The sequence below is a fragment of the Calcarisporiella thermophila genome, assembly GCF_041956535.1.
Source record: "Calcarisporiella thermophila strain CBS 279.70 unplaced genomic scaffold VTP21scaffold_7, whole genome shotgun sequence".
Taxonomy (NCBI): Eukaryota; Fungi; Calcarisporiellomycota; class Calcarisporiellomycetes; order Calcarisporiellales; family Calcarisporiellaceae; genus Calcarisporiella; species Calcarisporiella thermophila.
This window is the reverse complement of record NW_027192197.1, coordinates 941,921-956,438: the sequence shown is the minus strand read 5'-3', so window position 1 is coordinate 956,438 and position 14,518 is coordinate 941,921. Positions and strand designations below refer to the sequence as shown.

The 14,518-nt window shown below is 40.6% G+C and overlaps 5 protein-coding genes across 5 annotated transcripts; 3 read left to right on the top strand and 2 right to left on the bottom strand.

Annotated features, from left to right (window-relative positions):
- Window positions 1–82: 82 nt before the first annotated feature.
- Window positions 83–5,900, top strand: VTP21DRAFT_10689 (uncharacterized protein; the record flags this gene model as incomplete). The annotated part of the gene is made up of 10 exons (XM_069390052.1): window positions 83–542; window positions 633–2,644; window positions 2,706–2,955; window positions 3,014–3,880; window positions 3,947–5,036; window positions 5,103–5,283; window positions 5,342–5,469; window positions 5,530–5,634; window positions 5,688–5,793; window positions 5,883–5,900. The coding sequence occupies 10 exons, from the start codon at window positions 83–85 to the stop codon at window positions 5,898–5,900; spliced, it is 5,217 nt and encodes a 1,738-aa protein (XP_069253312.1).
- Window positions 5,901–7,218: 1,318 nt separating this feature from the next.
- On the top strand, window positions 7,219–8,372 carry VTP21DRAFT_10688 (uncharacterized protein; the record flags this gene model as incomplete). The annotated part of the gene is made up of 6 exons (XM_069390051.1): window positions 7,219–7,376; window positions 7,440–7,557; window positions 7,635–7,763; window positions 7,828–7,874; window positions 7,941–8,032; window positions 8,122–8,372. 6 exons carry the CDS (start codon window positions 7,219–7,221, stop codon window positions 8,370–8,372), a joined length of 795 nt encoding a protein of 264 aa, XP_069253311.1.
- A 454-nt stretch (window positions 8,373–8,826) lies between these two features.
- VTP21DRAFT_10687 (uncharacterized protein) lies at window positions 8,827–10,323 on the bottom strand (the record flags this gene model as incomplete). The annotated part of the gene is made up of 3 exons (XM_069390050.1): window positions 8,827–9,911; window positions 9,990–10,100; window positions 10,176–10,323. The coding sequence occupies 3 exons, from the start codon at window positions 10,321–10,323 to the stop codon at window positions 8,827–8,829; spliced, it is 1,344 nt and encodes a 447-aa protein (XP_069253310.1).
- Window positions 10,324–11,442: 1,119 nt separating this feature from the next.
- Window positions 11,443–12,861, top strand: VTP21DRAFT_10686 (uncharacterized protein; the record flags this gene model as incomplete). Its single annotated transcript, XM_069390049.1, has 5 exons — window positions 11,443–11,683; window positions 11,740–11,857; window positions 11,926–12,019; window positions 12,079–12,691; window positions 12,761–12,861. The coding sequence occupies 5 exons, from the start codon at window positions 11,443–11,445 to the stop codon at window positions 12,859–12,861; spliced, it is 1,167 nt and encodes a 388-aa protein (XP_069253309.1).
- A 182-nt stretch (window positions 12,862–13,043) lies between these two features.
- On the bottom strand, window positions 13,044–14,389 carry VTP21DRAFT_10685 (uncharacterized protein; the record flags this gene model as incomplete). Its single annotated transcript, XM_069390048.1, has 5 exons — window positions 13,044–13,612; window positions 13,681–13,843; window positions 13,919–13,968; window positions 14,030–14,120; window positions 14,183–14,389. The coding sequence occupies 5 exons, from the start codon at window positions 14,387–14,389 to the stop codon at window positions 13,044–13,046; spliced, it is 1,080 nt and encodes a 359-aa protein (XP_069253308.1).
- Window positions 14,390–14,518: the final 129 nt, after the last annotated feature.

Sequence of the window (14,518 nt, the reverse complement as noted above, 5' to 3'; positions counted from 1 at the left end):
TCAAATTGTTGCTGCGCCAATTATCTTGTTTTCTAAAATAGTGACATACCGCTAGAATTAACATATTTGATCACACTGACTTATGAACATAGAAAAGGACAAGGAGAGGTTAAATCCGGAGCCCAGCGTCCCACAATTGCCTGATTTGGAGGCATTACGGCGCGCTGCGATGATGACGCGACGTACACTTCAAGGATCAAGCTCGAGTATGTCTGCTGCATCAAAGCCGGGCTCACCATTGGAAAATATCGCAAGCCCGACGAGTAATCCTAATGCAGATTCTGATAAAGAAGATGGTGAACTTAGTGACAGAGATCAGCACCCTGAGGAAGTAGAGAATGGAGATTCTAACCTACAGAATTCTCCTTCATACGCTTTTGCACCTTGGGGTTCAGTAGCCTCATCAGCTTACCTTAACCCTGCATTAAAATTCCCACCTCGCCCTATACATCCTCAAGCTCATTCCGGACAACCTTTCGATTATCGTCAACGTCAGTATCGTAATGCATTGAAAAAACAACGGAAGCGGAAAAAGAAACTCGGTACGTGTTGTTACTAACAAGAATCAGAACTCTTTTTTTTATTTTCCCGGATGCTCATCCCTATACTTCTCTGCAAATTTCTGTTTTTAGAAAATAAATTGAAGGAAGCGCAAGAATTACGAAATTACTTGGAGATGCATTCGAATTACAATTCATACGAGGGCGAACTGATGCGTGGTGATAATACAAGAATGGATTTTTTCAGAGAACAACCACGTAACAGCGAATATATTAACGGTACAAATTATCCTGCCACCACTTCTACATCAATGATCTCTTCAGAGAATGCGGCTGTCTCTTCTATGCCTTTCTCTTCTCTCCCATCTCAACCTCAAACAGCTCGCACCGTTAAACAGCCGTCGAATTTAATTGCACCACGTCCTCTATTTCCTGAGATGCGCCCTTTTATTATTGAACTAAGCGACAACTCTGAGGAGGAAGATGAAGAATATCTTGAGGAATTACGAAAAAGCCGTCAGCGGTTACAAGTTCAGAAAATACAACTTCAAGCCCAGATACCGCCAGCTGTAGCCCGAGGTCAGGATTCTGAGGAAGATCGGGCTAGGATGGCTGCACGCCAAAGGCTGCTTGAGAAAGAGCGCGAAATAGAACAGATGATGAAAACCATATCGAGAATGGAGCAAAAACAGAGAGCAATAGCATCCAATTTAACCTCTGCAGAAACGACGCCTATTCTGCAGAGCTCTAACGAGGACTCATTCCAATCAAACGGTGAATCGGGCAAGTCAATGAGCAATACCCCCACGCTTGCCACGATACAAGACTCTACTTATATTCCTACAGCGGTTTTATCATCAAGTAACCCTGGTCCATCGCAACAAAATTCCCTGCCAAATGTCAATGCTACTTTTCCGGAATCAACTAAACAGATTCCACCGATCACCGATGATGATATTAAGGCTCAAGAGGAGCAACTTGCCAGAGTGGAAAAGGTAGTTGCAACTTATGAAAACGATTTGGCAACTATACGGACCCAGCTCGAAGAGAAAGAATCTGAGCTCTCTGAAACAGAACGGTTAATAGCACGACTCCGTGAACAGCTGCGGCAAGCTGAATCGAAATCACGTTCACTCACGAAGCAAAAGCAATTTTTAACAACGCGCACAACTTTTGTATCTGGACGTTTATTAGAGGAGAAAAAACGATTACTTTCAGTGCAGTTAGCACTGACTGAAAAGCGAATCCAAATCAGCAAAAAACGATTCGAATCCTCCTCCTTGGCGGTGACTCCAAGTGCTACTCCTTTGACCGAAGTGTCGATGACAACCTCAGCTCTGGATCCTTCAACGAATACCGCCGCCATTCAAATGGGTGCATCAGCTGATTCGTCCCCATCAGTTAAATCAATGGAGTTAGAAACTGATGATGAAGAATATGTGCAGAGCCGCAGCCCCAGTCGCAATCGAAGCCATAGTAGGGAACTAGAGGGACAATCGGAGACTGTCATATTAACCCAACCCTCTTCAGAAACAACGCGCAATGCGAACGTTGAACATTTATCTTCTGCCCTAGATACTGGAAATGCGGCCCCTAACAAATCTTTTGCTCAAACTGCCCACAATTCCCTAGGACAAGTGGAGAAAATTAGTGGTGTCAAAACGGAAACCAAGACTCAATTGACAACTGTGGGTGTTAAGCGCCAAGCTGCAGCAGATTATGTTACCGATAGGCATGGAGTCGTGAAGGAATCTGTTGTCCCGGAGTTTAAACGTGTAAAAACATCACCCCAAGAAGTGACTACCGAAGTTGTCACATTAAATGCTCTTTCCTCCGGTGGCCAAGATAGACTAGTGGATATAAATGAATTTTTACAAGTGTTCAAAAATGCGACCAACCCGGAGACCGTTCCTCGTAATAACAGAGAAACTTCATTAGCTCCAAAAGATCTGGTCACTGTATTGAATCGTCCACAGACCATTGAATACTTTGTCAAGATCAACGATTTCATTGTAATAAGTGAGGATCTCTTGACACCTTCAGCACTTGCTATGGATTTAGAACCGGAACCTCAAGATGCAGCTACTGGAAATATTTCAAAACGAGAAAAGGAAACTGCAAAATCTCATATATTGAATCGTAGTGTAAGTACTTTTGAAGCACTGGTTGTATGAATTATTCTTTATATTCTCCCTTTATAATTAGCCCAACAAACCGTTATCTTCATCACCTCAAATCAAGCGTTTCACTCCTTTTGTAAACCCGCTATCCCAATTTCGGTCTTTTCGGTTTAATACAGATTATCTGGGGGTTGCCAAAACGGGAGGATATCGGTCAGAAACTTTCACAGAGAAAACAGATCCGTTTGCAATTCTATGCCAGTACGAACTATCGGGTGGTGTCTGCAATGATGACAGATGCACTTCGCGGCATTTTCGTGATTTCAATCGATCAGGTAACAATGGCTATTTTCCCAAATCTAAATACCTTTTATTTGAACTTCAAATCATTAGATATAGATATTTTACTTGACTTGGCTAAGTATTGCGATGAAGAGATCTTAAATCGCATACCAGGTTGCCAATCCGAATCTGAAGCGCGTGCTAAATACTACAGAAACCTATATGACTCCATTAATGAACTAAAACATGTCAATCCAATGCCTCCATTCGATTCTCTTGCAACCCATATCATAGAACACCGTAAGAAATGCCTTGCTAACAAGCCCTGTTCCAATTTTTCCGCTCTGCGTGCCAAAGAGGGATCTGCATCTGATATTACGATATCCAATAATGAACAGAGGCTCGCACCAAATCAAAGCAATTACGAATGGTATAAACATAGCACGCCTGAGGCATCAGAGACTTCGACGACGGCCGCCATAACTTTCAAGCCTCTGCTTTATCCCATTACAGTTCGTGGAATTTATCTCGCTGTAAATGAAAGCTCCAGTCTCCTTGAGACACGCTATTTTCAACATGGTACCAAAGAGGATTATGAGAAGGCGGTGAAACAACGCAAGCACGATATTGAACTGTGGATATTATATGCAATGTCGTGCCTCTCAGACATTAAGAATGTAGCCTCTCAAACAAATAATTCGACCTTTGATAAGGCTTTGGCAGTATTATCACGAGCCCTCACAATTAATCCAGAATCAGAATGGCTGTGGAATTTTTACTTGGAGCTTCATTGCCTACGTCAGAGTAGCGAAAAGGTCGTACGCAAACTTTTTGATCAATCAATACAGATTGCACCTACAAGCATCTCATTGCGATGGAAACAATACGTTTGGGAGAAATATCAAAGCTCCAGAGACACAGTCTTACGGAATATATTTGAATCATTTTTAATGCCTGGCGGGGTATCATATAGTTCAGGTAGATTTACTATCGTTGATTATATCTCTAGTTTTTTAAACTAATCTATCTATTTCTTCAATATAGACCCCAATATTCGGTCCAGACTTTGTTTGGATATTGCCCTTCAATTTACGCTGGTACCTCTCCATAATAGAGATGTTTCTAGAGCAAAATTCCGGCTATGGAATTTCTTATCCACGAGTGACAAGAATTTATTGCTTAGATCTGAGGAATCTGAACACACAGCCTTTGACGAGCTAAATTCATCACTTGACGAAACTGCCTCCTTTGCGCTTCTCCGTCCACTAGACTTAACCATCTGTTGGCTAGCCTATTTGCACTTGCTTGCTCACAATACTCTGCCCCCAGAAATGTTTCATTCCGACCCACATCGCTATATGGTTAAACGCCAACTCTTCCTTGTTCAATGGAATACCGTAGCACTCGTTCCGGCAGTAGAAGACACCATAAATAGTCTCTTTTTGTCGATAATCGGTTTTTGGGTTGGTTTCGTGGAAAATGGGGAAGATCAGGATGCCCGTGCTTGCTATGTTGCACTACTTCGTAATTATATTGAGTTCCTTATTTCGTGTAAGAGACCCGTTGACGATGTGCGTGAGATTATTGACACTGCGCAGTTGGTGCATCCGCAATTTCCTGAGCTTATATTATTGAGGTCACATGTCGAAGAGCAGTACGAGAATCTAGAAAGAGCATCTGCAATGCTATGCGAGGCCATTGAGACAGTGGATGTTCCAACTCGCTTTGCATTTGCGCATATGATCGCTAAACTTGCCTGGCGGCAGATGTCCCGCAATAACGATAGGACGCGTAAGGATCAACTTGTCCTCTGTCTCGTTAATGTAATGGGTGCAATATTTGAATGGAAAGAAGAGGCTAGCAGTGATGTATTCAATATGGGTGTCCAGCTTTATGAACGAATTCTCGGGATGGGTGGATCCGAAACCGAAAATTTAGTGTCATTCTTGCCCGATAGAGATTCACAGCCTTGGCCCACTCTTGGATTCGTTTGGCTTAATTATTTTGCATTGCGAGCACTTGGACCAGCTAATGGATTCCGTGATGTGCACAAACAAGCACTAGCAATATGTGGAAAGGCGATAAGTGATCTTGGCCATCGTAGCGACGACTCATTTAGCATTGCTATACTAGCGTAATTCTCATGATTGCTACAAAGGTTTACGAGCAATATTTATTTATCTTAATAACGTTTACGTAGACATGCAAGCCTGATTGAGGTTGCCAGTAGAGTCGCTTCGACCCGAGCATGGGCGTTAGAGGATGCATTAACTTATGCTTCTACGGTGGATGAGTTCTTGAACAAAAAACTAGAAGCCCCCTATGCTTATATTGAAAATACACACGCCCCTCATGATTTCGTTAAAATCATTCCCACCAAGGTAATTTCTTTTTTTTCCCACAATTTATACGAGTTTTTCAACCCTTGATATGCAATAGAACTACTATTCGTTTAACCGAATATTGGCGTGCTTAATACCGACTCTAACGGATAACGCGCAAGAACGTCGAAACTTTGTTGCAGAAGTCACTAACCGCATGCGAGACAATGCAGATCTAAAGTTGATGTAATCTACTATGATTCAATAAGCATACTTGCAATTATCTCTAATGGTTGTTTGTTATAGTTTGGCCAAGCTGTATTTACAGGATCCTCCTAATTTGTCGGCTGTAAGACAAGCCCTTATGGAAGCAATCGAAGCGGGCATCAGCGATGAGTTCTTATGGAGCTGGTATATTACTATTTAATTCTATTTTAAACAGTCTGACTATACTTTGCAATTAGTGCCATCAAATTGGATAGTGCTAAGGCAGTTTTTGCAAATCAAAAACACGCTAGCCATTTGAAAAATATGGCTAATAAAATCCTATCACCTCAAATCAAAGTTCCTGTGAGTATTTTGATTTATACCTTTTTTTCGTTGAATCGTGACGCTAACTGAATTAACCACATATGTTTATGGTATCTCTTCAATTTTAGTTCCAACATCAGTGTTAAAGAATGTGCAATATTTTCCTCCCGACGGTGTTATCTGTAGCGTAAGTGTGTAATAGCTACTACTGCTTGCTAACAGTGAAATGGACTGCCACGTATTTTCTCTTGATACGTTTTTCATTTTCATATTTTATATTCATTTTATATTCATTTTATATCCCTGAGTGAGTAGCAAGGGCCATCCTCTGGAATTAAGTCAATTTTGCTCGCTTGCATTTGTATTTGGCCATTTTCTAGTCCAAAGACTAGGATGGCTGAATCTCTTGCAATTGCAATTGACTTATCTGACCTCTATTATCGGTCCTTCAGTTGTTTGCTGTCCTTCCTCACCTTTCTTTTTTCTTTCTTTTCCTCATCTTATCTTATCCTCTCTTATTTCATCTCTGCTTTTATTCTTATTTTATAGGTAAGCTAAGATTTTTCATCCCATGAGAGTGTTTCTTTTTAACCCTTTGCTCTCGGTTTTGTTTCTTTTATGCCACCTATGGATATAGGCTGGGGGACGATATTCTACTGAAAAGCAGAAGCATATTGGGTCATGATTCTTTTTGGTTGGCTCCTACATCTTCAGGTGAATAGAATAGGATTGTGTTGATAAAGGCTGTTCTGTTTCTTTTCTGCAGGCCAGTTCATATTGGAATTTCAGCGTAAAAGGCTATGGTTTAATTTTTTTTCTTACTGTGATTTATATATTTTCTATTTTAATGCCTTGGCTGGTTACGGCGATGGGGAATATAGAGATGAGGAAATGTATAAGACACTTCGTTACTGGATGGTATAGACTGATCTTTTTGATGGAATAGCTCTTTATCTTAATTCATTCTGGGAGCCATCCTTCTTTTTATTCTATTATATATTTTATTGATTTATTTGTAGATACCACGTATATGGGCTGGATATTTTGCTATATTGTTCCATGCATTTGATAAATAATAATATTTAACTATGAAATAGAAAACAATGGGGCTTGAATGGATGGAATTATATAATTCAGATAGTACAAGTGAAACTCCTCATATGTAAAGATCGACTTTCTTTCGTTAGACAAAGCGATGTAATGTATGCCCTTGTTCAAACATTATGTGCATACTTCGATCGGAGTCTTGAGCATAATTTTCTTTTGGACTATTTCCAAGCCCCACGTTCTTCCTTTTCGAATTCCTTTATTAATTTTCATATAAAGGCTTTTATTACTTTTTCACCAATCAAGAATCTCACTTTATATTATCCTCTCTTCTTCCCAGCTCGCACTTACTTGCTACGTTATATACTTCTCTTAAATTCTCTTGTGTTTTTCCCTTTCAACAATATTCTAGTTGGTATGACGGCACTTAGTAATCTCTTTATCTCAAAACATCGTAAAGCAGATTTTGAGCTACACTTGCATATTTACGAACTCACAAACGTTCCGCTCGTGTCAGGCCACTATTTCGCGAAGTGGAAAGTAAAATCTTCTGGAGCACAGGGCGTAACAAAGAGGTTTGTGTATAATTTTTATGGAATCGTATATACTCGTATACTCAACTTATTTTTGGATTCCAGAACACCTCTTAAAGATCATACTGTGCGATGGAACCAGAAATCACAGGCAATCGTACAGCTTATTGTAGGGAAAGATAGAATGCTAACGCCTTGTGAATTTCGGCTTACGATTAAGCAGGTATTGGTGTACCCATTTAAAGGGTAAAGAGCATTATTAAGCTAACGCCAAACATGATTCTTTTTATGTTACACTAGGAGATGAACAGCGGGAGAGAGGTTGAGACAGTGGGCACTATAGCAGTAAATATTTCGGAATATGTTAACGCTGGAAATGTGGTTCGCCGTTATCTTTTGCAGGAGAGCAAATTTAACTCGACAATTAAGGTATTTTTCTTACAGCTATGCTATTCTCTTCAAGTTTTAACAAACCCAATTGGTAACCTGCTAGCTTGGATTTGAACTAAAGCAGGTATCTGGATCCACAGATTACATGGTGTATGTATTGTGTGATATATACATTCAAGTTTTCATAACTCTGCTTACATACTATTTTCAATTCAGGCCACAATCCAAAAACTCCCCGCTATTTAGCGGTATCACCAGTATCATTGCGGAGCAAACTCGCAAAGACCCTGATTCTATATCAGTGAAATGTAATAAGGAATTTTGATCTATGAATATACGCATATATATATTTACTGACTGGAAATTTGTCATCCAATCTTGCGACCATTATTTTTAGCACGTAATGTAAAAAGCAATAACGAATTTTCACTCAGCCATCATCCACAAGCTGGCACACTCATATCTAGATTTCAACACGGCAACACTACACTTGATCCATCCCTATTTCTTAGTGGATCTTCTATGGGGCCTTCGCCTTGTGATGTAGTAGAAGAAATCTTTCGCGGCCGTCCAACGAGCAATATTTACCTTGCGCGGCGGAATTCAAACGCATCCACAAATTCTGCGGGAGCTGTGAGTGCATTATAGCGGTGGATCTTTATTTTTCTTTAATTCATAGATCATTGGGCAAACATTTACCTGGTTTTGCTTTTTAACCATCGTTTTAAAATTGTTCCATGTAGAGTTGCCTTTATCTGCTCTATTTCAAGGGATTATACCTGTTGGAGCTTGAGCAGAGCCTTTATTTATTTGTTGTTCCTGCACTTCATGTATATTATTATTTTCTTTATTTATTTACATTGTGTGCCCGTTAAAGTGGGAGAAATGTTTTGATTCTTGTGCCATTTTTTAGCCAGTTCCTTCTATTTGATTTACTTGATGCATACATGTATTTGGAAATGTAGCAATGTTATTTCCTTTCACAAATAAAAAGAAAATAAGACAAAGTAAATAGAAAAATAGAAGAGTTAGAAGAATGAAGGAAAAAAAAAATACAAAGGATAAAACAGAATAAAAACTAATGCTATATATTGATTTTTTTTTAAGTATCAATTTCATTTGAAACCTTTCTCCTCTGCTTTCGGCGATGAGTTTGGTGCATTACAGATGATCCGTTAGCATGGGACGTAAAACCGTTCTGCTTCTGCGTCGAATGCAGCTCAAAACTTGAAGAATAGGATATGCCTCCTTCCGAATCTGTTCGCATCCGCTGGAACTGATGTTCACCCACAGAGGATGGCATGGGCATTCGAAGATTCTCTCTTTCTTCTTCATCCTCATCAGAGATCACACCTTCGTCTTCTAGCTTATCATCATCAATCTTATCCATCGGCTCCACTTCCATTGTGGTATTTGTGTCTTTCCTGTTAGTAGCCACGCCCACTGCACGTAGTCGTTCAAGCCAAGCATCTGCACGCTCAATTGTATCGCAAAATATTCCAGCAATGGAGCGCAATGTATCCGCCGATTCAGTAGCGAGGTTGAGAACACGCTGAGCGGCCTCTGTAGGAGGAATTGGGTGGGATGCATTAGAGGGGGAAGTTGAAGAAACGGGTCGTAGTACAGGAGAAGATGCAGGAGATGGTGTAGCAGAGCGGTCGTTGAGAGTGTTCAGTTGTGCCCATCGTGAAGGTAAGCTAAGAATAAAGCTCCTGACATTCCGCCTCGCATGTTCCGGCAGGAAGCTTCCTGCATATCGCGAGACAACGTCGACCACTTTCCGCAACACTTGCACCACATCGCGCTTCACTTTTCTCAGGGTTGCGTTAGTATTTGCTTGTACAACCTCCGATGAAGCAGAGGATCTCGTCAATGTTGCGAGGAATCCATGAAGCAGTGCGATTTGATATTCCACTTGTCCCAAAGCATACTGCAGCCATTCTTGGCAGTAACGTAGTCGCTTCATGCCTTCTTCACTTACAACTGCTGCGCCAGCTCCGACTACTGCACCGGCCTCCACTGTGAGCTGTTGCCATCGACTTCGAGCGGGCTTGTTAGCAATAGCCACGTTAATATTACTCATGTTTTCTGTGGAAGGGCCTCCGTTCGGAGTGCGTAGGTGAGATACAGAAGTTCGGTCGGGGACAATCCTTGCAGGCGAGAGCGCGCGAGAGTGAGGAGCATATGCTACACGACAATGAAAGTAAAGATGGTCATATTAAGGCCAACAAAGAACTTATTAAAAGGAATAGAATGGATAATTACGATGTGCTGAGGTATCATCAAGTACTCTTCTCCTTCTCAATTCAACTCCGTGTCCCTGGCGTTTCTCCGAGCGAATGTGATTGCTTTCTGATTCAGAAGTACCGGATAATTCTAGAAGGTATTAATGGTGAGCGAATTCAAGGAATACATCATAGTACCAGATCAATTATTTCTTAGATGACCTACCAGAATCCTTTGGCTGTTTTAATTTAGCAAGCGCTTGTGCTGCAATATGAATATCTGGGTCGAGTAACAGTACATCATTGGCTTGCTGTTTTTCGAGTACTGTCTGCGTACTTGTGTTGGATATCGGATTGAGGCTGTTGGCAGCCATAATCTTCGTAGGCGAGCAAATGGAATAGGAATGTGATGAACAAGATGAACAAGAGAAAGAAACAGAAAAGAAAATTCCCCAACAGTAATATGATTATAATAGAGAAAATAATCACCCAGAAAAAACGAACTTTTTTTTGTTGTTAAGAAATATTTTTCAATTTCACAAGAAAACTCAAAAAGCACGGGAAAATGTGGCGCAGTCCAGGTTTCGAAATGATAAGAAAGGTTTGGCAATAGATAGAAAAATAAAATTAAAATTGGATTGTCGAATTATATTATTTCACAGGGAATGGTATTATCATGAGGAGTTTTTTAAGTTCATTTTCCCTTGATAATCACTAGGGCTAAACTCTTGACGATTTGGTAATGAGATAAAGCACTTAGGATCTCGGTTTGTCAAGACGCCCCTAGTTAGGAAAAAAGGATAAGTTTACATATCTTTCGGAAATGCGTGATGTTATCCGCAGTAATTTCTCAGGTGATCCCGAATTTCATCAGCTGTTCATTAAATCGTATCAGAATATACCCATCAAGACACTAATTTTCTCCTAGACATGGGGGTATTCCCTTCACTACCTGTTGATTGAAATCCGAGGTATCTTAGCGCAGGAGGTAAGATTTGATAAGATCCATAATATCTTTGTAAGTATATATTAGTGATGTAGTGTTGATAGTACCTGTCGGTGGACATCGATTGGACCGCAAATCCAAATAGTATAAATAAATGATACGTACTGCTTAGAATGCAACATGGAATCATGCCTATCTCGAAGGGTCCAAATGCCGCTCCGTTTGGCGCGATATCATTGTTACTCTGCTATCCTGCTTCGCAGGATCCTGTTTAGAGTTACAGACCTAAACTCAATACTTCCACAACCATCCCACCCATATTTTGACAATGAAAACTCCAAGTAAATCGTGGCCATATGCAGTGTAATACGAAAAATAACTCCCTGGATATCTCAAGAAACAGAGAGAGTTAACGACATTATTAATAATAAGTTAATATACCTATATGTTTCAATTTCACTCAGCCAACCCGCCGAATTTTCGCCGATATGTGACTCGGTTTTCACAGATCTTCTCATTTTATCACTTGTCTTCGTAAAGTGCTAATATGCTGGCGTTACAATCGATCTCTAATATACGTTCATCAATCAATCTCAATCTACCATTTTCTATCTTACATAAACAGCGTTTTCGCCATGATATCTCCGAAAGTTCGGATAAGTATGTACAGTCGCAAAAGGAGGGGGTTTGTAAAAACCGAGGGGTGGAAGAGCTGAGAAAAGAGGCGTTGAGCATGACTGCCTCACCACGCTATATTGCGCCGCGACATGCACTAGTATTTTGTCATGGTTTGTAATTTTGGTATATGTTTTTTTTTTCGGAAGATTTATCTTTGCTCTTCTAGGCCTTTTTGGGTTTGATACCATTACGTTTGGGACGGCGATAAGGATTAACTACTGGGGATCAGTACCAGATTTTCTACGGAACATGGGATGTAAGATTATTTTGACAAAAGTTCCAAGGTAATCATTATTTGTGTATCGCTCGGCAATCACTTTTAAATTTGCTGAAATATCGCCATATTTTCTAGAGCTGGTTCTATAGAGCAGCGGGCGTTTGCATTAGATAGTATTATTAAATCAGCACTACCGAATCAACCGATTAACTTGATTGCACATTCAATGGTAATTTATCTTTCATTATTTAGTTATTCTTCCATAGCCAATATTAATGCTATTATTAGGGCGGGCTAGATTGCAGATACCTGATCTCCCGGTTTCCTTGCAATGCATATCGCCCTCTATCGCTCACTACCCTCTCGACACCTCACCACGGTTCTTCCTTTATGGACTGGTGCCGTGATCATTTCGGAGTGGGGGTGATTGAAACATTGAATGCGGCCCAAAAAGTGAGCGAAAAGATATCGCCGGGTGTTTCTGCTGCAGTGAAGCTAAATTCGGGAGAGCGACATGAGGCGACAGTTGTAGCTGAAAATGAGGGCCGCCGAACAGAATTGAAAGAATCGAGTTCAAATAAGGAGTCAAGTAGTGGCACCTCCCTTTCACTGGTTGAACTCTTCACTCCGCTTATTAACAAAATTGGCCATATGCTTGATGCCCCAGCATTTTCTAACCTATCTACCGAATTTCTCGGAGAGCATTTTAATCCAACCATTAACGATTCACCAGACGTTGCCTATTATTCATATGGAGCAGCTGCAAAGGATATCCCCTTCGCCCATCCGCTTTGGATTCCGTGGACAATAGTGACAAATCACGAGGGAGAGAATGATGGACTGGTGAGCACGAAGAGCGCGAAATGGGGACAATATCTAGGGACACTAGAATGCAATCATTGTAAGCCAGCCTTCTCTGACTTTATGAAGTTTCTTGTCAATCAAACCTCTCACCTCTATGGTTATTTAGGGGATTTTACAAATTCGATGGGAATGTTGACTTCGAGTAAATTTGACGAGAAAGAATTCTACGCAGAACTAGTCTCCTTTCTTGCCCGCCAGGGTTTCTGACGTTTGTTGATGTTGTATATGCTGGATTCTCTGCACGATTTAATGATCTAATTTAACGACAATTTCCTAATTTGGTTATGGCCGGGAGACTTAAAATATTATATTTACACTGAATACATGCCTAAGAAAACATATAAAAATAAATACTGCAGCAAGCAAACAAAAACGCCAACGGTATATCATCAATATCTCCCCTCTTCATTATCACTATCACTCGCAGGGAGCTTTTCAAATCTCTTGTCAGCCGAAGATTGTTCATCAGGCAAGCGAGGAATTTCAATGCGTATCGGTATCGTTAAGTGCCCGGAGTCATATTTTCTATAATCTTGATGTGCTTGTGTATCTTCTGTAAAGGTGATTGGACGCGAAATGTCGCTGATCGACGAGCTTGGTAATTCTTCATGATGCGCTGCCTCCACATCTGTTTCGTCTCCGTTCAGATCATAATCAGCTGTCAAAGGATGAATGCTGTCCCGTAGCCTCGGGGAAAACGGTTTGTGGCAATCAGGGGAAGTCAATGACGGGTAATATTGTCGATAGCTGAAATAAGCTGCCAAGACGCCGATTATAGCGCCCGCAATGATATCGGTTGGATGATGACGATAATCTTCAATTCGCGAGATTGCCACAAGAGCCGCTCCGATCATTGGAAGAACAACAACAAATCCTTTGAAAGTGTGGCCACGTTGGTCAAAAACGTGCAATTTCCCGGCAATGAAAAGAGACAAGAAAGTCAAACCGCCAAATGATACTACCGTATAGATTACAGTTGATTAGAAGCGCAATATAAAAAAAAAGCGTGCGATTTATGATACATACAAGATGAATGCCCACTAGGAAAGCTCTTGTACCCATCACGAATAATGTAGGAGTCCGTTTGCGTGCAGATAGTTGCATTAGATAAGGCCCACAGGGGGTCCTGTGAGCCTGGCAGAGGCTGACAGCGGTCAATGAAGTCTGGTCGCGGTCGTCCCACAGAGACCTGATAAGGGTATTTTACAGAAAAGGATATAAGGAATCCCTCTTTTTGCCTTTTCGAGGAAAAATAATATCCGACCTTTAATACATCCGTTACCATTACTACCATGGTGATGCAAAGAAGTAGACCTAACAAAGTAATGATTTGTAAGATTGGTTGGAAATAAAGATAGCAGCCAACAGTAGCTACCCAGCACTCCATTATGAAAATCATATAGGCTTCTTCTTATGACGATAGAGGTAAAAAAGATTGCGACGACAGGCGCCACAATTGAAATCAACTGAATGAGAAGGATGCAGTGATTAACAAGTATTATTACAATCATCAAAATTAATGTTTTACCATGAGTCCAACGAGATTTACACGCTCTTTGACAGCAAAAGGATGCATCAAATCGGGATCCTTTAGCGAGAATTCTCGATGAAAAGGCTCTACAAGTTCAATAGCAAAAAAGCCGAGAAGCAACACAATGACAAGAATCCAGTCCTTAAGGTAAGAAAGAATACGACCTCTCGTCCCAGTTCTCCAATTCCTGAACTTGCAATTCATTTTTATTTTATCAATTAAAAATAAAATATTTAATTGAGCCCAACAAGTGTAGCTTATAATGGCTTTAAACTCAACGCCACGTTAACTTGAAGTAGAAATCCAAATCTGGGTTTGCATTAAAGCACTAAT